The following is a 21,544-nucleotide window of genomic DNA, read 5'->3' as shown; positions in this document are numbered from 1 at the left end:
CTGGGCTGCGAGCCCTCCTCCCCAGCCACTTCGGATCGACTCCGGACCGCCGCCGCAGCAGCCCCGTGACGGGGATGTCATAAGAAGGCTGGGAACCTTGGGACAATCACAGCCCCGTGCAGCTCGCGGGGCTGCCCCGGGCGCGAGATGGGATGGCAGAGTTCTCCGCTGCGCCCTAGACCCGACGTGCAGCCACGCTGCGCTGCAAAGAGACGCTGGCTGGGTTTTGCAAGCCGGGTTGGAGGAGCGAGGCAGCACGTCACCACGCACAACTCCTCAGAGGTATTTTGTTGCAGTGAAATTTGCTTTCTTTGGGAGCATCCAGAATTGGGGGAATCAATCTTGCCACATATCCAGAAATTCAGGGTGGGCTGAGTTTGCCAAGGTAGCCCAGAGTAGGTTATTCTCTTAGGAAGGCTTTTCAGCTGGGTTTGGTTTTCTCCCTGCCCTCGGCTGTCCTACATACTGCACTTCCCTCCAGAGGCAGCTGTGCTCCAGCGCAGACCTCTGTGCAGCAATGCCAGGTGGCCAGTAAATGTGCTCCAGCCCCAAAGCTGGCTGCCTTTCAGCGCTGGATGAATTATCTGTGAAAACCTCTTATGGCTTGCACAAAACAAGGTAATTATTCAGAAAGCAGAGGACATGAATAGAGCCAGAATATGAAAATATTATCTCTTAGTGATTTACTAAGAACCACAGACGGTGTCAGAGAACAGCAGCTGAATCAAACGTGGTTTGGCAACTTCCTGGCTCCCAAAAGCTCCAGACAACTCAGTTCCCCAGGGTCTGAGCATGAACTCCAGCAACGTCCTGTGAGCTGGGGCCTGGGTGCTTCTGGGTCTGCCTTCTCCAGAGCCAGGTCGGAACAAAACCAGGTGGTTCACGGAGGCGGCGGACACGTGTTGCAGAGCCCTCAGCTTTTAGGATGACAAAAACTGCAATCCAGGGGGCAGGAATTCTCACTTTTGCTATTTAATGTGGTATCTGGAGCTTTCTGGGTACAAATGGTTGCATCCAGGAAGACCAGAACAGTCTCAAGCTCTGCACAACAGTAAACTAGAAACTGCTTTACTGTTAGTGAGGCTATCCCGGAAAATCACCGAGGCAGTGGCTTTTTAAACGTTTCTTATTACACTTCCTTCAGTAGCAGCTTTATAAATGCTTTTCCTTAGCCAAATGTTTTTCCCTTGGCGACCAGGACTGCTCTGGCAGGTTTGTTGTTCACGTTCTGAAACGAATCGTTCCTTTTCCTCAGCTCAAGAGATTTGCAAACCCCATGGCTTTTAGGAGGTTTTATTTCTTGTAACAAATCGCTTGTGGCATTTACGTTTTCCAGGTGCGCTGTCAAATCTGAGATAGCTGGACAGCCCCAGTCTTCCACCTCCATTCCATTTCCCCAAGAAACTATCCTCAGAGCATCACAGTCCCTGAACAACGAGGGTTTTGTTTAAAGCTATCCACTGCCTCTGCCAAGCTCTGCTCTGCCTTCTGCTTTCACTGACTGATATTTCCCAATCAAAATCTAGTATCCAGCACAATGCAACAAATTTCATGAAATTAAGTATTTCTCCTACACACAGCATATTTGCCCAGTGATTATAACTAGTCCCCAAGGTAGCCAAGCACAGCAGAATTTCAGTTTAATATGCACACCCACGCAGCCTTACAAAAAACCCAAGACACTCCCCCAGTCTTCCTCAGGAAAGACTGAACACTGCAGTGAGCATCTCGTATTTCAGCTTCACTACTTGCACAAACTAGGACTGGGAATACTCTGTAATCTAGTGTAAAAAAAGGTAGGGAAATAAGTTTCCCAAAGATTTCAGGTATCCCTGATGGCCCAAGAGGGGGCTAGGTGCAAGAGTGCAGGAATGTCAGGCAACACAAAAAGCAACCAGATCACACTACTGGGGGTTTATTGTTAACACAACTGTGTGTTTTACTGTCTTGTGTATTAGCTGTATCCTGGATCTGCAGAGTGAGCTTTTAACTCCAAAACACTTTAACACCCCCATTTGTTCAGGTAGGCAGCACGTATGTGAGTTCACAGCGCCTGTTTTGTGTCACATTGTAAAACTGACAACTTCTTGATTAAAAAAAATGAGCAATTAAGTGTTTGTGCGTTGTATGGTTTGCCCTTGTCTTGCGGCAGCGACTGGAAGCTAACGTCATCCCCAAAGCGAAACTTGGGCAAATGTTCCCGGTGGCGAGAGCTGCAAGCTCCAGCACCCAAGCTGCAGCGTAAACAAAGCAAGCTACAATTTGCAATGCTGATCCTGCCCCAAACCAGAGGCAGTTCCACCCATGCAAATCACAGCTTGCCTTGGCTGTGCTTGGGACTTGCAGATGAGCAGCTGCCCGAGCAGCAGGCCACCGACTGCTGGAACCAGGGCAACCATCCCAGGGCTAAGAGGGAAACGAGTTCACATGAAGGTTTTCCTTTAGCTGCAGACACTGCCTCCTGCCTCATCTCCCTTCCTTTTCCTCCAATTCTCTTTCCCTCAACCTTTCAGGCACTGACACGATTTTCCCTCCTCTACCGCTGCCCTGACTCCTTTCTTTTATCAGTCTCCAGCTCTTCCAGCCCACCCACATGGCTCTGCTCCCCCCCGGCTCCATTCTCAGGGCTGGGATTCTCACTCCTCCGCACACCCCTCTGCCCTTTCCCTTCCTCTAACGTGACCCTCCCTCACCTGCCCCCTCAGCAAGGCCCCCCCCTCCCCTGCAGCAGCTCCTCACCTCGCTAGCACAGCTCAGCTTCCTCCCCGCTCCCAGCCCGAGCCTTGCCCTCATCCAGCCTCCCCTCCTCCCAGGCCAGCGCACCCCCCTCTCTCCCTCCCCCTGCTCTAACACCAGGCAGGCCTTGCCCCGGCTTAGCCCAGCTGCGCTCCTCCTCTGCCCTTTCCTCAGCCCCGGCCCCCTTCCCTCGATCCAGGCCTGGCCCAGCTCGTCCCTATTCCCTCAGCCCAGGCCTGGCCCAGCTCGGCCCCCCTTCCCTCGATCCAGGCCTGGCCCAGTTTGGCCCCCTTCCCTCGATCCAGGCCTGGCCCAGCTCGGCCCTATTCCCTCAGCCCAGGCCTGGCCCAGCTCGGCCCTATTCCCTCAGCCCAGGCCTGGCCCAGCTCGGCCCCCTTCCCTCGATCCAGGCCTGGCCCAGCTCGGCCCCCTTCCCTCGATCCAGGCCTGGCCCAGCTCGGCCCCCTTCCCTCGATCCAGGCCTGGCCCAGCTCGGCCCTATTCCCTCAGCCCAGGCCTGGCCCAGCTCGGCCCTATTCCCTCAGCCCAGGCCCAGCTCGGCCCCCTTCCCTCGATCCAGGCCCGGCCCAGCTCGGCCCTGCCCTGACCCAACCCACCCCCACTTCCGGGTTCCCTCCCGCAAGGCCTTGTGGGCCGCTCCCAGCGCCGCGCGCGCCCCCGGGACGCGTCACGGCGGGGGGGGGAGAAGGGGGGGGGAAGGAGGTTGCATCACCGCGGCGCGCGCAGCGCTCCCCGCGTGACGTCAGCGCTTCCCCTTCCCCACCGCCCGCGGCGGAGGGAAGGGCGGGGAGGAAGGCGGTCCCGCCCCGCCCTCTCCCGGGAGTGGCGGGCCCGCCGACCAGTGAGACGCGGGCGGCGCGCGACTGATGTGGAGCGCGGCCAATGGCGAGGGCGGAGCTGCGGGAGCGGGGCGGGCGGCGGGGGCGGGGCGGGCGGCGGGGCGGCCGCCGCGGGCTGGGCTGCGCCTGTCAGCGCGGCGGCGGGATGGCGGCGCTCTACGCCTGCACCAAGTGCCACCAGCGCTTCCCCTTCGAGGCGCTCAGCCAGGGCCAGCAGCTCTGCAAGGTCCGGGGCGGCCCGTGGGGGGGCGGCGGCGGCGGCAGTTGGGGGCTTGGGGCCTTTCGGGGGGGGGGGCAGGGGGCAGCTGGGGGGCGGTTCGTGAGGGAGGGTAATTGGGAGCTCGGGGGGCAGCTGGGGGGGCTGGGGGCAATTGGGGGGCTGTTTGTGGGGGGTAGCTGGGTGGTGGTTTGTGGGGGGCTCCTGGGGTTTTGGGGAGGCTGGGGCATTAGGGGGTTGTTTCTGGGAAGGCCCTGGGGGCTGGGGCATTGGGGGGGGGCTATTTTGTTGGAGGGGCCTGGGAGATGCTGGGGGGTAGTTGGGGGCTTGGGGGGAGGAGATGGGGGCTGTTTGCTAGCAAAGGCCTTGGGACAATTGAGGGGCTGCTTGTGAGGCGGGTTGGTAGCAAGGGGAGAAGCCGGGGGCATTTGGGGGAGCCTCGGGTTTTTTGAGGGGGTTCTGGGGACATTTGAGGGGAGGTCTTGAGGCATCTTGGAGGAGGGAGGTTGGCCTGGGGGGACAGTCTGGAGGAGGTGGTGGGTGGGATGGTTTGGGTGGGAAAGCGCCAGACCTGGGATGAGACAGGGAATACATGTGGGGCTGGGAAAGGGATTGCTGAGGGAGATGGGGCAAAGGAGCGGGGTGAAGGGGAATCTCCTAGAAATGGGGCAGAGAGGAGAGCCAGGCTAGAGGCATGCTGGACACAGTCAGCTCCTGGAGGGAGGAGGTGTGAATAACTGTGGCAGGACTGTGTGTTCCCGTCCCAGGAGGTGAGGCCTACCATGACCCTTGTCTGTGGGCGTTGGGCAGGAATCAGCCCTTGTTAGGAATCTGAGTTTACTTCTGCATCACCTGTGACACATGCCATTCCTGTCACCCTTCCTCTGCTCTCGGCCCTTGTAAGAGCAGCATGATTGCACAGGGAGGAAATGTTTGAGTTTGACAAGTGCGTGCGGTGGGAGTGGAAGTCAGCAGGTGATTGGGGACTGTGGGAAACGGCGTGCAGGAGAAGCACTGCATCTCACTGAATGCTTCCTGTTGTTGTAGGAGTGCCGGATTGCACATCCCATTGTTAAATGCACTTACTGCAGGACTGAATTCCAACAGGAAAGGTAAACGCCTGCTGAACTGGGAAGACTGATGTTTTCTTTAGAACAGATGCTCCTGGGGAGCTATAACGATCCCACACCTTTGATGCCTGAGCCTTAACCTGTAGATTGTTGCTGTGGGAGACTTGGGAGACCTTTGGCCTCCTTCAGAGGTCTGCTGGGAGAGTCGGTGTGCCTGTGCAACATCCTTAGATTTGCATCTTTCACTTGGCTTTCATTTCTGGTTGGTGCTCAGTTCGATTTTTCAGTGAAGGATCCAGAGGCTTCTCCCCCAGAGTTTTCTCTTATCTGATTTCTGGTATCCAAAGATTAACTTCTAATGTGTTTCTTTTTGCTGTGCGTCTGCGTTTTTGCAAGTTATATAACTCACAGAGGAAGGGTTGGTAAGGCCAGGAGTTGATGAGCATAATGTGTGCAGGCATTGTGTGAGGTGCTCTTTCTTGTGTTTGTTGGACAAATATACCTCTGTTCTGACCTGCCTTTAGTTTGCAATCCAGAGCAGGCTTCCTCCAGAACTGAGATTGTTGCTAGTGCTGAATCATGTCTACTGCCAATTAGCCAGTGATCATGCTCCTGTATTTGTAAAGACAAAAAACTGGCATCATCTGGGGACACCTTAATTGAAATATACCTCCTAGTAATACCATTTTTTGGCAAATTATCCTCAACCAGATGGAGATAGGAAATACACTTTGTTACCAGAGTTCCTTGTGAAGATGAATAAGGTTTTGCCACTAGAGATGAAGCCTAGGAGAGACTGGGATCCTAAGCACAGAGGTTTAATTTTCTTTGGGGAAGTGTTAATAGAATGATCTGTCCTTCTTCTTAACAGCAAAACCAACACGATATGCAAGAAGTGTGCTCAGAATGTGAAGCTCTATGGAACAGTAAGTGAGCAGGGCTCATTCTCACCAACTCTTCTCCTTTAATCCCTCCTGTCTTTATTCTCGTGAATCCCAGAGCAGTTTATGCGCTGACTCTGTTGTAATAGCATGACTGATCAATAATATGCAGCTCCCTCAAGCGTTAAGCTTTTACCGTTTATTTTTTTTTAGTACAGAAAAGAGCAGCTCTGCATCGTTTTAGGCCAGGAAATGAACTATTCAATATCCAATAGAAACAAGAACATGATTGCATAAAGTGAGATTGCCACAGGAAGCAGTGATAAATCTTTCTTCCTGCTTGTCTGAAATCCGAAGCAGAGATTTTGATTGTCTCTATTTTGGTGATATATATTTTCTGAAGATTTCATAGTACTTTATACATTGTCTGGGTGTCATGGCTAAATGCACTTAGCTAGAGACCGGGAATCCAAATGTAGTTGTGTCTCCTGGATCAGCATTACAGTTAACTTTGTCCGGGGAAACAAAGGTTTTGAAGTGATAGGGAGAAGGGGAAAGAACCATGTATTAATGTAATTAGAAGACACTGCCATATCGTTTGTTCTTGTTTTTTAAAGCCAAAACCCTGCCAGTACTGCAACATAATAGCAGCATTTATTGGAAACAAGTGTCAGCGTTGCACAAACTCTGAAAAGAAGTATGGACCTCCACACTCCTGTGAGCAGTGCAAGCAGCAGTGTGCGTTTGACCGGAAGGATGATAGGAAGAAGGTCAGTACCTTTGTAAAGGGGTCTGAAAAGGTAAAAAGGCTGATCACAGTGACTGTGTGTCTATCTTCTTCACACAGTCTCTAGCATTTCAAAAGAGGGTGTCTCTTGATTGTAAAATGCTTTTCTGGAGTTGAGCTTTGCTGTTGGAGCTGTTTAATCTTTGAGCCCCTCTGATCCTTGGCCAGGTCTGCTGATGAAAGAGCTCTAGAATTTGGCCTAAGCGGGGATGGGATGGCAAATGAAAAGGGACCTTTTTCTAAAATAAAAGGTACCTGCTGGCCGAAAGGGATGGAAAACGATCCTTATGCTGTAGCCTGAGGTGCTGCAAATATCCTCTGCCCTCCACCTCAACCAAGAAACCCATTCCATGGCTTCTGCACATCCTTTACTTGAAACAATGTAAGTGGTATAAGGCCTGCTTTTTGCAAGTTGTAAACATCTATTGTTCATTTTGGATGCTGCATTGATCTTCCATTGATCCTGCTGATCTTCCTTGAGCGCAGAGCCTCCTTGTTTTGGTCTCCAGGGAATACTCTTTCATGTACAATTATTCGGCTTTGCTTTGACAGAAATCCCACTGGGAGTTAGCCAGTCCTGGTGGATAGGTGATAGAAGAGAGTCAAAAAGCAAAGCTTGAAAGAGACTGTAGATGCAATAAGTTAGCTGCTATTTAATGATTATCGCTTGTGTTGCACCAGCTATGTCAAATGCACTTCTTATCCTTTCCAGCCACTTGAGGGATCCTTTCTGAGTCACTGCTTGTTTGTCAATGATCTTAAAACCTGAAGATGCTTCTTGTCTTCTCTGTGGTTGGGTTGAGGGCAGGAAGCGAGACAAAATTCTCCCTCCAACTTGTTGTCCCAAATCTAACTCGGATACCAAACTCTCTTGTCTTCCAGGTGGATGGAAAGCTGCTATGCTGGTTATGCACGCTGTCCTATAAACGGGTCCTACAGAAGACCAAAGAGCAGTGCAAACACCTGAGCAGCTCTTCCCGGGCAAGCCTGCAAGAGAAGGAACAATACAGTAGGCTCAGCAGTGGCAGCCATTACAACAGGTAACCTGCACGAGCTTCTTAGCAATCCCTTCTGTTGTGCAGGGCTTGCCTCTGGGGTGAGCAAACAGGACGCCTGACTGCTCCACGCTCCTTAGATGCCCTTCTGAAGTAACAGGGAAATGTGTCTTGGGCCTTGGTACCATGGAACAGGGATGGGTTTTGGCAGTTGTCTGTTGTTCAGGAGAATCTGGCTAAGTCAGGCTTTGCTGGTTTGCCAGCCCCACCTTTCTGGCGTAGGCTTGTAGTCTGACAGTGCTTTGTAGTGATTTGACTTACTGAACTTTCTTGTACGCGTTTGTAAAATTTGATGATTGAAATGCAGCTTTTAAGCATAAATTCTTCAGCTACCTACTGATCTGACTGACACATTGTTTTCTGTTTATTTTTAGTCTCCAGCTAAAGGAGAATTGAAGCTTAAAAGAATGAATTCTTTATCATTCTTTCTTGTTCTAGGAAATCTTGTTTTAATAGGCTCGAAGTAGGTGGGAATGTTTATCTGCTGTCTTAGACTGCAAGTCAGTCAGGTTCTGACATACAATTTCCTTGTTTCTCTAGCCAGAAAACCTTATCCACCTCTTCTATTCAGAATGAAATCCCAAAGAAGAAACCCAAGTTTGATGCCATATCTGCCAATGGTGACAGGTGAGCCTGTTACATGGGGAAATTGTGGGCGGGTGGTCTTGTTTGCTTAATTTATATAATAGAGTTCTGTGCAAATAGCAGGAAGGTCTTATGCTAGAGCAGGGACCTCAAGGGGTTGCATTAGCAGCTTTCCAGAACCTGACTGGCCAATGTTACTTGGCGTTTAAACATAGGTTTGAGAAGAAGAATACCTAGTGTCTCTACCTGCTAGAACAGAGACTGTTTGTTGTCTGAGCTTACTGACAGTGACAAAACCTGCAGCCAGATCAGCTTTATCGTCTCCTTTCCTTGTAATGGCAGGGTGGGTGTTGGCTGCACTGTGGAGTTGAAGTCTGCCGTTTTTGTGCTTCTGGGCTATTAGACTGATCTGCAGGGAAGACAGCCTTAGAGAATAGGATCAAGACCCACCTCCTGTTTCCCCTCCTGCCTTTTGGGGGAGGGACAAGCAATCGAATAGCTTTGCTTGAAAGAAGCCAATCCCATTCTGCTGTCACAGTGCCTGCTGGGTTATGTTGACACTGGCTGCATGTGCAGCAGAATGGGAGTCACTAACAGAAACAGGAAAATGAGATGGTTTTTTATTTTTTACGCTCTTGTACGTGCATATTTTCATTCCTCCCTTTCCTCTCTGATTCTCAGCGTTCCTTCCTCTCCCGAGATGCTTTGTCCCCCTATCCAGAGTGCCCCGTCCACGTTGGCGCAGTGGGCTGCTTCCCAACAGAGTCTCGGTGCCCACCATTGTCCTGTTTCTCAAGGCACTGACATCCTGAAGTGAGATCACCTATTGTTTTCTCCCCTGTTGCCCTCCCTCCCTGGGAATTGCCTCATATATGGAAAGTGTCCCTATCGATGGATCTCCTTCCAAACAGCAGTGAATTGGGAGCATGGACCAAAGCATAGGCTCATTAGTGCCAAAGGGTCTGTTAAAGTTACTGGTAATGAATTGCTTGCTATCAGCCTTGAATGTCTTTTGTTTAAGGTCAGAGGTAATATTGACCCTATAGGTACCATTGACCTCTTGTCTGTGGTTGTTAATATAAGAAATGCTACAGTGTGAAATAGAACTTAAAAATTTTGTAGGGCAATGATTCCTGCACAGTGGTCTACAAGACTGTTTAACAACTGAATGGTGTTTTTGATTGCAAGTTGGAAAAAAATAAGGGTTAACTGTGGTTTGGGAGCTGCAGCTGAGCATGGAGTGGTCAGAGAATTCTCCTGACTGCCCTTAATGCTGGTAGAGTGACAGGAGAGACTGGAGACAGGTGCCTGGTAGAACTGGTGCAGCCCATCAGTTTAGCTGCAGCTTTCCCTTTAGAGTCCTGTTAAGTCTCCTGCTCACCTGCTGCGGTTGCTGTCCAGGCAAGGACAGTAGCAGGTATTTTTATCTGCTCACTACAGCCTGGGCTGAGACCTAAGAACTCATTTTAATACCCCTGCTGGCTTGAAAATAACCAAGAAGCAAAAGGTCCCATGCTCTGGTATCAGTTGCTGAGCCGTTTGTTTGCAAAACAGGAGCATACGCTAGATGAAACAAATGCCTTCATTTCTATTTGCTCTTGTATCAGATGTTGTCAGGCTGGCTTCTGCCAAGGTTTTAGGCTATGGTCCTTGCCACAGACTTTTTTGATAAATCCCAGTAACAAACTGCGTGTAATTTTAGCAACTACTAAAGAGCTCCAGCTGGTTTAAATAGACACACTGCTGCATTTCTTGGGCAGAATAATAATGGTTGTTCATTAAGTGTGTTTCTGGGGTTGCTGGGGTTTTTTTGTGAGGATAACCCCTGAAGTAAACCTCCCTTCTTGCACTGTTTTTCTATAAAATTGTCCACCCTAGAGCTGACTGAAATCTAGTTCACCAGTTGAATACAGAGTGAGGAGCAGCCGCAGCACAGGGCTTGTTGTCATCAGCAGTGTGCTCTGGAGTGGGGTGGTGCACAACTAGCACCTCTTCGCTGCTGAGAGCGGCTCCAACCTTTTGTAGAGTGCATCTTGGCCATGGGTTCCAGGCAGATTTCTAATGCAGCCTTCAGGTGGGCAAAATTTGAGCATGCCTGAGCTCAGTTAACTTTGGTAACGCCCCCAACATGGTCCAGTTTATCTGAAGTTGTTGCTCCTTTGTCTTGCGGATGCAATAGAAATTCCTTCACTGTGCCTTACTGAACTCCCTCTGAGCTCTGTATGTTTTTGTGTTTTCATATTTATGAGTGGATGATGCTCTTCTAATGCCCATGATTTGGAGATTGATCAAATGACGAGGGGTGGTGTTTGTATGGTTCATTCTGGGTGGGTTCTGCTGCAAGGAGCTAACAGCACTGGCCACGCAGAACACGGAGTAGCTTGCTCTCCCCGGCAGCGACTCTCGGCGCCAGCCTCCAACAGACCTTGTCTTTTGGATGCTGCTGTTCTGCCAGTGCCCTTCAGTCCCGGGCTGCTTCTGTGTGCATGAGCGCCCTGGCTTCACCCGCAGCCCCTGTTGCTGTTCTGGTCCTAGGACTCCTCACCTGATTCTGCCAGAACTTGGTGTCCTCATCCTCATGTGCAAATGCTGCCAGAAGTGTGTTCGTGTTACGGACCAGCCACCTGGGCCTCTATGGACGAACGCGCTACAGACAGTGATGAGTGCTTCTAACCGAGATGCCTGGGGGAGCGCAGCAATGCCAGAGGATGCCGAGCAGCAAAGTTTATTTAGTAAAAATATTCTCATTTGCATAGAAAAATCCTGGCTTATACTTAAAGCATTAGGGCTTGGAGTGAACCACTTCTGCTTTTGATGTCCTTAGAGGAAGTATAAGTTCAGATGCTGATTCCCATTGGTCTGGATGAAATTTTGTGCGTGGAGGATATTTTTGTCTTAGGTGAAATTCGAATGCTGTGTTTCAGTCAGCCTGGTCTGTGCCCCTTTGCACCAGCCTCACTTGAATAGCAAGATCCTTAAGCATGGCAGTTGTCTTGCCTAATTTCAGCCATTTAACAGGTGTTGAGTTTAAGGCAGTCATTTTGTTTTTTCTACTCAACAGAGAGGCAGGTGTCTTTGGAAGAGCTCCTTTTTTTTTTCTCTCAGACTCCACTGAGAGCAACGGGAGCCTCATCAATTCACTTTAATTAGAGGCATGAATTTTAGCCTGTTCAAACATGGAGAGCATGTCCCTCTGACCTCTCCCAAGGGGGCTGGGATCTTTGGGATGGAATTTATTTGCAGGGGGAAGGGCTTTTGTTTATTTTTAATCTGTTTGTTAAAGGAATGGAGTGACTTGCATTTGGCAGTTTTCCTTTTAATTTTGGAGCCCCAGGCTCGCTCCTTAATGTGAGATTAAAGACAGAGAAACCTTTCATTAATGACTTGTCACTCTTTCAGAGAAAGGAGGGGGGAAAAAAAAAAGCTCCTTCCTTTAATTTGCACCTTGACATGTTTGAGGCTGCATTTTGCAGCAATTGGACAGCAAAATACCTGCTTGTACTCACGTACTTGACAGGAGGATGCTGGCACTCTGAGCCAGCCAAACTGCTCCTGATACCTGCACACCCCGGGGGTAGGACGAGGTCCTGGAAAACCTCAGGTAGGGCACCGAGCTTGCCCGTGGCCACTAAGAGTGTGAGAGCTTCTCTGTGAAGTGCTCTTGGCCTGCGTGTCCCTTCTGCTCCCCGCTGGGTGGCAGAGCCAGCTCTCACCTCTCCTGGTCCACAGAGGGCTCTGGAACAGGAGCTGCCAACAAGGGAATTTCTCCTGCCTGAGCTGCTCAGGGAAATGTGAGCATCTCCTGACAGTCTTTATCACCCCAGGCGGCAGCAGGAGGAGAGCTTGCCTGGGCAAAGAAATGGCATAAGCAAGGGTTTGTTTTTAGCCAGAAGGATTCAGTGAGGAAGCCTTTCTTTTTTTTCTTTTTTTTTCTCTGCAGAGGCTGGGGTTTTTTTGTTTTTTTTTTTTTTCTCCCCAGCATATTTGCACTGAGTGGGAAATTAAAGCTACCATTAGTAGCATGCTTGCACGCAGAAAGGCACTGGAGCATCTACCATCACCATCATGTTACAGAGCCTCTGCTTTGGGGGAATTGTAGTTGGGAGCAGCTTTTAAAATGGAGGTATTTTTCTCTAGTGTGCATACATGAGCCTCTTCTGCATTTGCGAGCCGCACCGTGTGGCAAGCACAGCGTGAGATCAGGTGTACCTGGAGACCTGCCACATCTTACGGTGTGGGCTTTGCTGTCAGCGAGCTCCGGCTGCGGGAGACAATAGATCCAGTCTGCAGTGAGTGTCGGTGTGCTGTAACCGTGCGAGACTCTTCCCCTGCAGACAGTGTCCTCCAGACCCTCAGTTCTGCGTTTCGCTTTCTGATGAGGTCAGGCTTTCTCTTTCAGTGCCGTGGGGCTGTTGTGCGACTTTCAGATCTGCAGAGCTGCCCCTGCTTAGTTTCTCTCTGTAGCTTCCCAGTGACATTCCCAGCACAAAGGTGGGAAGAGCTTTTTCTCCTGTCAACTCCTTGCTAACGAATCCAATCAATGCAGACTGTGCTTTTAATTAGAAAATGGATTATTTCCAGGCACTAGGGGAAGCCGCTGTGTGAGGCGAGTAGCCAGTACGCCGTCTTGTTTTATAGATAGGGGAATGGACGCCCAGAGATGGCAGCACACTTGAGAGAGGCAGTGGAGGAGGTGAGCAGTGTTTGAGTTCAGAACATGCCTTCCTCAATACACTGCATCTCCCAGCATTAGCGCTGAATGCAGGCTCTAGGACATATGTTGACCTGCTCTGGAGGCTTTCAGAAAATGTCAGGCTTCAGGTAACTTTGCCTGTTTATAGCAGCAGTGCTGTCTGATAATGGCCAGACTTCAAGTAATCTTTTAGGTGAAGGTTTGTTGCTTTTATTATTAGTGTTTTTATACGCCAGTATTGGGTGTCTGTGGCTGGGAGTGTGCTGCTCCTTTAGCACCGAAAGATAAAACTCAGGCTTGTCATTACAGTGGTAAGGGACAGAAGGCAGGGAAAGATCAGGTGAGCTCCCTGGGCCTGTGGCTGCAGCTTACCGTGCCTGACGATCTGAAGTACTCCTGTAGCAGAAGGCTGTGGGTGGCTGCCTGGAACCCAGGGCAACTTCCAGGGAGATTTGTGGATTACTTGCTCAGGAGGTGTCTCATGTCCAGATGAGTTCTCAGCTGGTCGCTTAGGTTTAGAGCACCTGGCGGGGTATGAGCGGTGTCTGGGAAAGAGGCATCCCTCTCCAGCTATTTCTCCATCTTCCTGCATAGAGTCCTTTCTGATCTGAAGTGGTAATGAAGCTTCCTCCTAACTTGCTGTATCATGGTGGAATCAAAATACAAAAGCCCAGCATGTCTTTTTTCTCCCTGTTTCCGTGCTGAGGACAGCGCTGACTCTAATCTAGGTGTCTCCCTTTGCATTGTTTGTTTAACTTAGGGGTTATTTGTTTCTCTTTCATGTTCCCTCCCTACCAGAATGTTTGTTTGCATCTAGTGACAGGTTTTGCTGTACACCGATGGACTGCCTGTGAGTGAAGACTGTTCCTAAGTGGTTGCATAAAGTTTCATTAGCTCCCTGATTGTTGTTCTCAACACTCTGGTTTGAAAATGGATCATTATCACCTGAATGATAGCTACAGACTCTGACTGATGGTCACAGAATACCCATAGCAGTTCTGTTTCCCTACCAATCATGCAGTGGTACAGCTTGATATATTGCAAACATCTCTCTTGCCCATTATACCATGCGTTTCCCAAATTCAGTGCAGCATCCAGGGCAGCGATAGAGGTAACTCCTCCTGAGTGGCTGGTGAACACAGTGTGTGTCATAAAGTGATTCCCGTCCTCCTTCAAGTGCCATCCACGTGGGAGTTTCTCTGCCTCAGCGGAAGGGGTCGTGATGAGAGTCTTTCCCTGTTCTTTGCTGCAGTTTTTCTCCAGACCTCGCCCTCGACTCTCCTGGCACTGACCACTTTGTTATCATTGCCCAGCTGAAGGAGGAGGTGGCTACTTTAAAGAAGATGCTGCACCAGAAGGATCAGATGATTTTGGAGAAGGAGAAGAAGGTACAGTCCTTGGCTCGCCTCCTCCCCCAGCATGCTGACAGCATCCAGACAGATCACCCTCAAACGGAGTCTGGCTTTTTATCTTGGGGTGAACAACAAAGTCTCTGCCTGTTTTCAGGCTGCCTCCTTTCCAAGGTTAAAGAGGCTTTCTGGGCCTCCCCCAGGAGAGCCTTGCTTCATAAAAGGCTGTTTTCTGATCACTGTCTGCAAGAGCTCCATGTGGGGGCAAGGCCAAGAAAGGCTGTGCTGCTTTGTGCAGAAAGACAGCGGTGCCCTGGCCCCGGGCTTTGGGGGTCCTGCTTCTCTGAGCAGTCTCATCCAGTCTCAGGCAACTTCTGTAGGTGCATATTCTGTGGCAGGGTGTATCTGGGATGAAGAGATTCATTTCTTCTTCCCACTCACACGCTCCTTGCTGGTTTACCTGCAGATCACAGAGCTGAAAGCTGACCTGCAGTACCAGGAGTCGCAGATGAGGGCGAAGATGAACCAAATGGAGAAGACGCACAAGGAGGTCATGGAGCAGTTACAGGTGACAGCATTTTTGTTTTAATTTGCTGAGCTGCACTGTACCCAGGAGTGACTGAGGACACTCTTGATCAGAACACCTCGTGAGCTTCTGCACACACAGCTCTGCTAATGCTTCTCAGCCCTGTCCTGCAGCCTCTCTGCTCTGCCAGGCCAGCCCCTCCCCAGCTCTGTACCAGGCTGCAGTGCACCTTAACCCCTATTTATAGACTCCTTGCTGCTCTCTCCTTGGGCTCAGTCTTACTGTATTGTATAGTGCTGTGTTGTGTCCACTGCAGACTAGATGGGAACCATCAAACTCATTTAATTTACTGCCAAAATCAGGTTTGAACCTGTTTATCCAGACTGCAAAACCTTTGTCAGCTCCCTGTACCATGTAGCTCTTAATGTGATTTATGTGACCAGTAACCAAAGAGAACAAAGCCCAAGAAACAACTGGCAGTTCTTTTAGAACCGTATCTGTGTAGTCCAAATAAAGAAGTCCCTGAGCTGGAGGGAACAGGGAGAGCAGGATTCTTGTCATGGCCATGGAAACACGAGACAGACTATCAGCATGAATACACTCTGAGCCACTGAAGAGATCGGGTCAAAGGGGAACCGGTTACAGGGAAGAAATCAGACACAGAAATGAACTTTGCACCCTTTAATTACTGTGAGGTTTATAATGATCTAAAGCTCTAGCAATGAGAAATGGGAGTCAATAAGAAAAAAGGTCTGTATTCCCACAGAAAAACAGCCCCTCCTCCATCAGCGCACACCCAAGTTAATTATTAGAGTGGAAGGTAGGTTTTGGAGACTACAGGTGCTGTCAGATAGCTGGTGCCCTTGAGATCCTCTTCATAACTCACATTTGTAAGCAATTTAAGCCTGTCCCAAGGCTGGATTATCTTTCTGTGGTGTGCAGAAGGCTGGAAACACTTCCTACCCCTTGTAAGCTGGGCAGCACTGGTTTGCATACAAGGAACTGATGAGAACCAGAGCCTTCTCTCTCTCTCTCTGTTGCCTTCTTGAATCTGCACTGCGTTTCAGCCCAGATCTGTTTCCCTCTCATAGCTTTGGATGGCCTGCAAAGAATGAATTGTTCTTACTTCAATTCTGAATAGACAATTATCCATTGTCACAAACCACCACTATTTGGTTGCCTTTCTTGACAGCCCTGGCCACGAGGTCAAGGGCTAGCTCCCTCCTTGCAGTGGTTCTCCAAGGCGAGGCACGCTGGTCGCTCAGTGTGTATGTGGCAGAGTGGGGGACAACACACCCTGGCGCTGCCTTTGCTGTAGCTAAAAGAGGACGTCTGCCTCGAAAGCTGTCAGACACCTTCCAACAGCCTTAAAACCTGTTTAATCCTAAAAGGAAAGAGGAAGCATCAGATGCACCAATGGGCTTGCCCGCAGGCGCCTGTCATTCCTGGGTGGAGAGGGGTGTGCATGTCTATCGCCCGCTGTGTTGTTTTGTACTTAGCTTGAAACGGGACTGCCCAGAACTTGTTCTCTCTGGTGTCCAAATGTTTTACTTCAGCTGATATTGACTGAGGCTCTGGAAACTTTCTTCATTGATTCCAAAATAAAAGTTCAAATCCTCTCGGTGTATCGCAGGTGCCTTGAAGTGTTCATATGATTCACTTTTTTTAATGTACTGTTGTTTTTTATTATTTTGTCTGTCTTTTCATGGGGGGAAGCAGGGGTGTCTGTATCCTTCCATTTTGCAGGAGGCAAAGGAAGCTGCTTTACCACAGGCAGTGTGGGAGCAGAGGGCTTAATTCGTCTAGTAACCCTTAGCCCTTTGAATATTTATTCATTCACTGCAAACCAATGCAGAACAGCTGTATCTGGCTTCACATGGGTTCTACCCCGTATCCTACTGGTATAGCATAAATTGCTAAGTAGGCTAGAGGGTTTTTCAGCTAAGGAGAGCGGCCTCAGAGGTTTGGTAAAAGGGACTAGAGAGCCTTTGTTTCTTGGTTAGTTCAGTCCAAACCAGAGAGACTGCAAGTTGTTACCTGTTAGTGCTTCAGAAGGCTTCTAGGGACGCAGAATCAGTCAATATAGTACTGAATCCTGGTAAAACTGTTGGCAGTGTCTGAAGAAACCAAGGGTTAAACAAAGCTGGAGAACAATTTGAGCTGCTCCACCCTGGATTTTGGACATGAGTGAGGATTCAGAGTGGGGGATTTGCCTTCCACCTCCTAAAGAATGGATGGGGGTGAGACCCATCCTCCTAAAGTCAGGATGGGGGGTTTGAGTCACTAGAGTTTTACTCCACCACTTCTCACCTTGTGAAAACATGGTGGCTGGTAAAAGGGGAAGAGAAGGAAGAAAAGCCAGTCCTGGTGATGTTGATGAGTGTCTTTAGCTGGTTTAATGAGAATCGTGCATTTGTCGCATTTCACAATGGAAGCTGTTAGCCTTCAGCCCACTTCTCAGGTACAGCAGTGGGGAATTCATCGGGGGAGGGATGGGAAGAGCCCTTTCTAGGTGGTAGAGCTGACGTGCTGGATTTGAGCTCGTGCTGTGGTGCAGTACAGCAACATCTACCTCTTTCGTCTGCACGCAGGATGCCAGCAGTGTGTGTCCAAGCAGTTCTAGGATCCCGAGAACTAATGATGATCCATGCCATTAAAATACCCATTTTCACTGTGTTTCCAGGCCAAGAACAGAGAACTCCTGAAGCAAGCAGCTGCCCTATCCAAGGGCAAAAAGCCTGAGAAGTCGGGAGCAATAACCTCCCCTTAAAAACAAAACCAAACCCCCAATCTGGGAACTTTCCCCAGCATTAGCCAAGGAGTCTAGGAGGCCTGCCTGATCGCTGGAAGCCAAAACCTCACTTTTGTCACTATCCCATTGCTGTGGACTCGATGGAAACGCCTGGTGTGTGTTGCCTTTCGACAGCATGCTTGAGTGTGTCTGGTTTTGATATCTGTTGAATACCGTTCTGTACTATGGTGGTCCATGGGGAGAGGTCCCAGCCATCCTAAATCCCCCCGAGTTTCTGGAAGAAGTGTTTTTCTAACCAGTTACTACCACTGCCAACCCTTTATATAGCAAACAGGAACCTGCTGCATTAGAGACTTCTTGCTGGTTTCAAACCTGCTGCTCTGAGGCAATAGCCGTGGCCAGTTGTTACGCAGATAAGGCGGGAGCCATGCATGGTGGGAGCTTTATTTTCTGAACTGTTCCCTCTTCAAAAGGAAGCCGATAATCACCAGCCCAACAGATGTTACCAGAAGGTTGTGTCACTGCTGAGAACGGTTGATCCATCTTTTTGAAGATGCTTCCAAAATGGGGGCTATATATTTATCTTGGAGGATTTTTGTTTCGTTTTGTTTTTTTTTCTGTGTCAGCTTGGCAACCCTGACTGCCTGTTTTTGTGTTTTTTGTTTTGTTATGATAGCTTTTGGTTTGGGAACCAGAGCATAATGATACAGACCCACTTGGTACCCCCTGGTGCCCTGGTTACTTAGTGGCCTTTGGGCTTCGGTGGCTTTTGCAGCTTGGTGTGATTGAGCTTCTCTTACTCCCCTTTCTTCACATGAGGCTGAAGGAGAGTTCAAGGCTTGGATGTTTGCTCTGCTCCCTGCAGTCCCTGGATCAAGTTCACTCTCTTCTCCCCCTTTCCCTGCCCCGTCGCTCCCTTCCAGATGCAGAAGTAGGGGCCAGGCTGGCTCCAGGAAAGTGCTTACTCAGGCAGTGACCCAAGCCAGGAAGTGTTTCTTGGGGCTCTCCAGAGACATTTCTCTCTGCTGATTAAAAGCCAGCAGAACAAAAGGGCTATGAAAGTTCTCCGTAGCAAGGATGTGCTTCTCGGAAACAGTGTGAGTGCCGTGGCAAGGAGACCGCAAACAGCGCCAGCAAGGCGCTGGGAGGTGTGCTCCCCCAGCTCTGTCTGCACTGCATCTCTTAGGGGAGATAAAAAGCACTTGGCCATTAGGGGGGAAAGCACAGAACAGCTCTTGAGCTGGCAAGAACACTCCTCGGTATCCCAGCACCGAGCTCTATTCAGGGTGTGAAGAGACATCTCAGGGTTTGGAGACCTTCGGGGCAGAGGAGTAAAGGATGAACACTTAGTCTGGAATGGCACTGAAGGTATGTGGTGAAGAGGAGAAACTGCCCTTTGGAGACAGGGCCGGCTGCTCTGTCAGGGGTTTTATTAAGCTTTTAACTAGAGATTGTGATTTTTTCTTTTCCTTTTTTATGTTACTAAAGATGACTTTACTCAAAGGCACTTTTTTGATGATGTTGGCTTCCAGCATGGAAGGAGCACGCTGCAGCATCAGACACTCTGCCACGTTTTTTTGTTGTTGTTGTTGTTCTTTTTTTTTTAAGAGACTTCTGACGTGAAAAGGAAAAAAAAAAAGTTGTTACACTTTGCCAGAGTGTGACAGCAGGAATACTCACCTAATTTTATACTTCACATGTTTTTAGAAAATGAGGTGCATTGATGGGATTTTTTTTAAATGGGCGCTTTGCTTTTTTGCTTCCCTCAAGATACAGAAATAAATAGAGGGAGAAAGGCCCTGTATATACTATTATGTTTTTTTTAATTGTGACAAATTGATCATGCAGTTGAGTAGCTGATGATTTGTAGTAATAACGTTGTTTCTTTGTATGTTTGTAATAATGGAGATTTTAAAGGGATGCTTTGATTTGTACAAAACTCTGACAAATGTAAAAGTGTTTAAAAAAGCCTCATCTGTGTGTCTGATACTTTCTATTTGCCTTAAAGAAAAGAGAAAACACGTCCTTCCCTGCCTGGAACTGATTTGTCTCCTGCTGGTGACTGCCTGGTCAAAGTACCAGTCGTGCTGCTTTGGGATTTGGTGTGTATGGGAATGAGATGGCATTTTCTATTGTTTGGTTTGCTCCTACTTTTGTTTCTATCTTTAAATCCTCCTAATCAAGACTGTTGCTAGGATCCTTGTTACTTGGTTACATCGAGCTTCCCAGGACTGATCTGGCTGTACCAGATGAGATCTCTCTATTCTCTTCCCCAAACACATGAATGAAGATAGAGCGCAGAAACAATACAGCCTTGATAGGAAACAAAAAGAGAGCGGATAAGGGGCTTGCTTTCTTTTAAGATATAAATGCAAACTAGGTGAGTAAACACCATTTGTGTCTCTGAAGTCTTCCCTCTAGCTCAGCCAAGATTAGGGTTGTTTGGAGGGAAAAGCAGTTTTTTCAGAAGCTTCTAATTTTCCAGCAGAAATGTGGTAGCCCAAAACTCTCTTGATATTTCCATCTGAACAGCCCCCCTGGCCCTTGTGGGAGCTGTAGCTCAGCGTGTTGTGCTTTCCGTCTCATCTGTCATCGCAGCTTCCTGGTGAGACGACTGGTTCTCTGATGCACCTTGCTTTCCTCTGGCAGGGCAGATGTGCTGTGTCCCTGAATGTGTCTGTCCCCAAGGCACTGCCTGAAGTGGAGAAGGAGGAAATGCAAACCATAGCTCTGAAGAGACACCTCAGCAGCTTTTCCAGCTCAAAATATTCTTTTTTATATTTTTCAAAATCTAGAGCTGTACACAGAGAGCAGCCGTTGTCTGGGAAAGCATTAATTGTGACAAATACCCAAATTTGTAGTTAAACACAGGGAAGAAAAATAGTTTCTAGGGAATCTTTTTCATCAGTCTTATTCTTCTGATCTCTTTGGCTTCTAATGCCTGTGAAAAGAGACTGATTTGTGTACATTGAGACTTATTTGAAAGGAAAGAGATAGAGGAGGCAACAGCCATCTGAAATGCACCAACTTGACTCCCTTAGGAACTGTGTTTTGGCAGCTCAGAGAGGCTGGCAGTCTGTCCTAAGTCCACTGGACACAGCCCTACAAACCCCAACAGTTGTGTATTTTTCTTCATAGCATCTTCCAGGTGAGTCATCCAGGCTTTTGCAGCCATTAGTGCTACTTTGAGGGAAGGAGAAAGGACAGGATGTAAGTTTTCTCTTTCCCTTTCTTTCGAGGTCTGAGTTGCTTCTTTTAATGCGGTTGTTTTCCACCTGGAAATGGTCCGGGTTTTCATCCTGGATTTGTTGGATCTCTGGCACCCTGAAGTAGCTGCAAGCCCTGACAAGGGAGGGATGTCATGCTTGAAGCATCTAAGTTACTGCAACCTTGCTGGGTTATTGTGGCTCAGCTGACTCAGAGTAACTTGTTATAGGAATTTATGAATGGTTGTGCTGGGTCGGACCAAAAATGTGGACCAGGAACCTCTCTCCCCAGGTAAAGGCCACTGGGGGATACTGGGGGAGAGGGTACAAAACCAGAGCATGAAGAAAGCAATGGTTTATTGGCTTCTAGCACCCAGTGCTAGGCTTAGGGGCTTCCTGAGCTGAGCATTGCGTCTGTGGCCTTTAGCAGCTCCTGGTACCTCCCTCTTAGGTCCATTTTTAGCCAAAGGTGGCTAAATCGCAAGCTCTTAGCCTGCCACAGTTGCCAAGTCAAATGCTCTCCCGGCGCGAGAAGGCGGTGCGTGCAGAGACAATCTGCTTGGCAGCTCTTTCTCTGGTTAGTGCTACGTAACTGTGCCAGTAGTGCTTAGCATTTATAAGGCGCTTAATCTCTGCTGAGTGCAGCACAAACCTTGCTGTATCCTTGAATGCGCCCAATTATCCTCATTTACAGCAAGTAGGGACATAGATAAGAGAACTGCTTTGCCGAAGGCTAGGCTACAAGTCAGCGGGTAGAGCTGGAACCGGAGTGTAATATCCTCAGTTCCTCAAGCCCTTGCTCTCCACCTTCAGGATTGTGTCTCGAA

At 49.1% G+C, this 21,544-nt stretch overlaps 1 protein-coding gene across 4 annotated transcripts; it reads left to right on the top strand.

Moving 5' to 3' along the window:
• The first annotated feature begins 3,716 nt into the window (after positions 1 to 3,716).
• FAM76A (family with sequence similarity 76 member A) lies at positions 3,717 to 19,485 on the top strand. 4 transcript variants are annotated; one of them, XM_067311442.1, is made up of 10 exons: positions 3,717 to 3,822; positions 4,861 to 4,925; positions 5,755 to 5,809; positions 6,382 to 6,534; positions 7,434 to 7,591; positions 8,147 to 8,233; positions 8,873 to 9,004; positions 14,137 to 14,272; positions 14,700 to 14,801; positions 17,443 to 19,485. In XM_067311442.1, the coding sequence occupies exons 1-10, from the start codon at positions 3,742 to 3,744 to the stop codon at positions 17,527 to 17,529; spliced, it is 1,056 nt and encodes a 351-aa protein (XP_067167543.1). In that variant the 5' UTR covers positions 3,717 to 3,741; the 3' UTR covers positions 17,530 to 19,485. The 4 variants fall into 4 exon arrangements, with proteins under 4 accessions (XP_067167543.1, XP_067167542.1, XP_067167545.1 ...); XM_067311441.1 differs by lacking the exon at positions 17,443 to 19,485 and adding an exon at positions 15,952 to 16,378; XM_067311444.1 differs by lacking the exon at positions 8,873 to 9,004.
• Positions 19,486 to 21,544: the final 2,059 nt, after the last annotated feature.

Source organism: Apteryx mantelli, chromosome 27 (genome assembly GCF_036417845.1).
Source record: "Apteryx mantelli isolate bAptMan1 chromosome 27, bAptMan1.hap1, whole genome shotgun sequence".
Classification (NCBI taxonomy): domain Eukaryota; kingdom Metazoa; phylum Chordata; class Aves; order Apterygiformes; family Apterygidae; genus Apteryx; species Apteryx mantelli.
Note: the sequence above shows the minus strand (reverse complement) of the source record. Positions and strands in the feature narration are given on the sequence as shown.

Bases quoted from the DNA above. Each gene is read 5' to 3' on its own strand.
- FAM76A (XM_067311441.1), top strand. From the start codon at position 3,742: ATGGCGGCGCTCTACGCCTGCACCAAGTGCCACCAGCGCTTCCCCTTC. The intron at 6,535-7,433 runs GTCAGTACCTTT...CTTGTCTTCCAG, and splicing joins GGAAGGATGATAGGAAGAAG to GTGGATGGAAAGCTGCTATG. The intron at 8,234-8,872 runs GTGAGCCTGTTA...TCTGATTCTCAG, and splicing joins ATATCTGCCAATGGTGACAG to CGTTCCTTCCTCTCCCGAGA.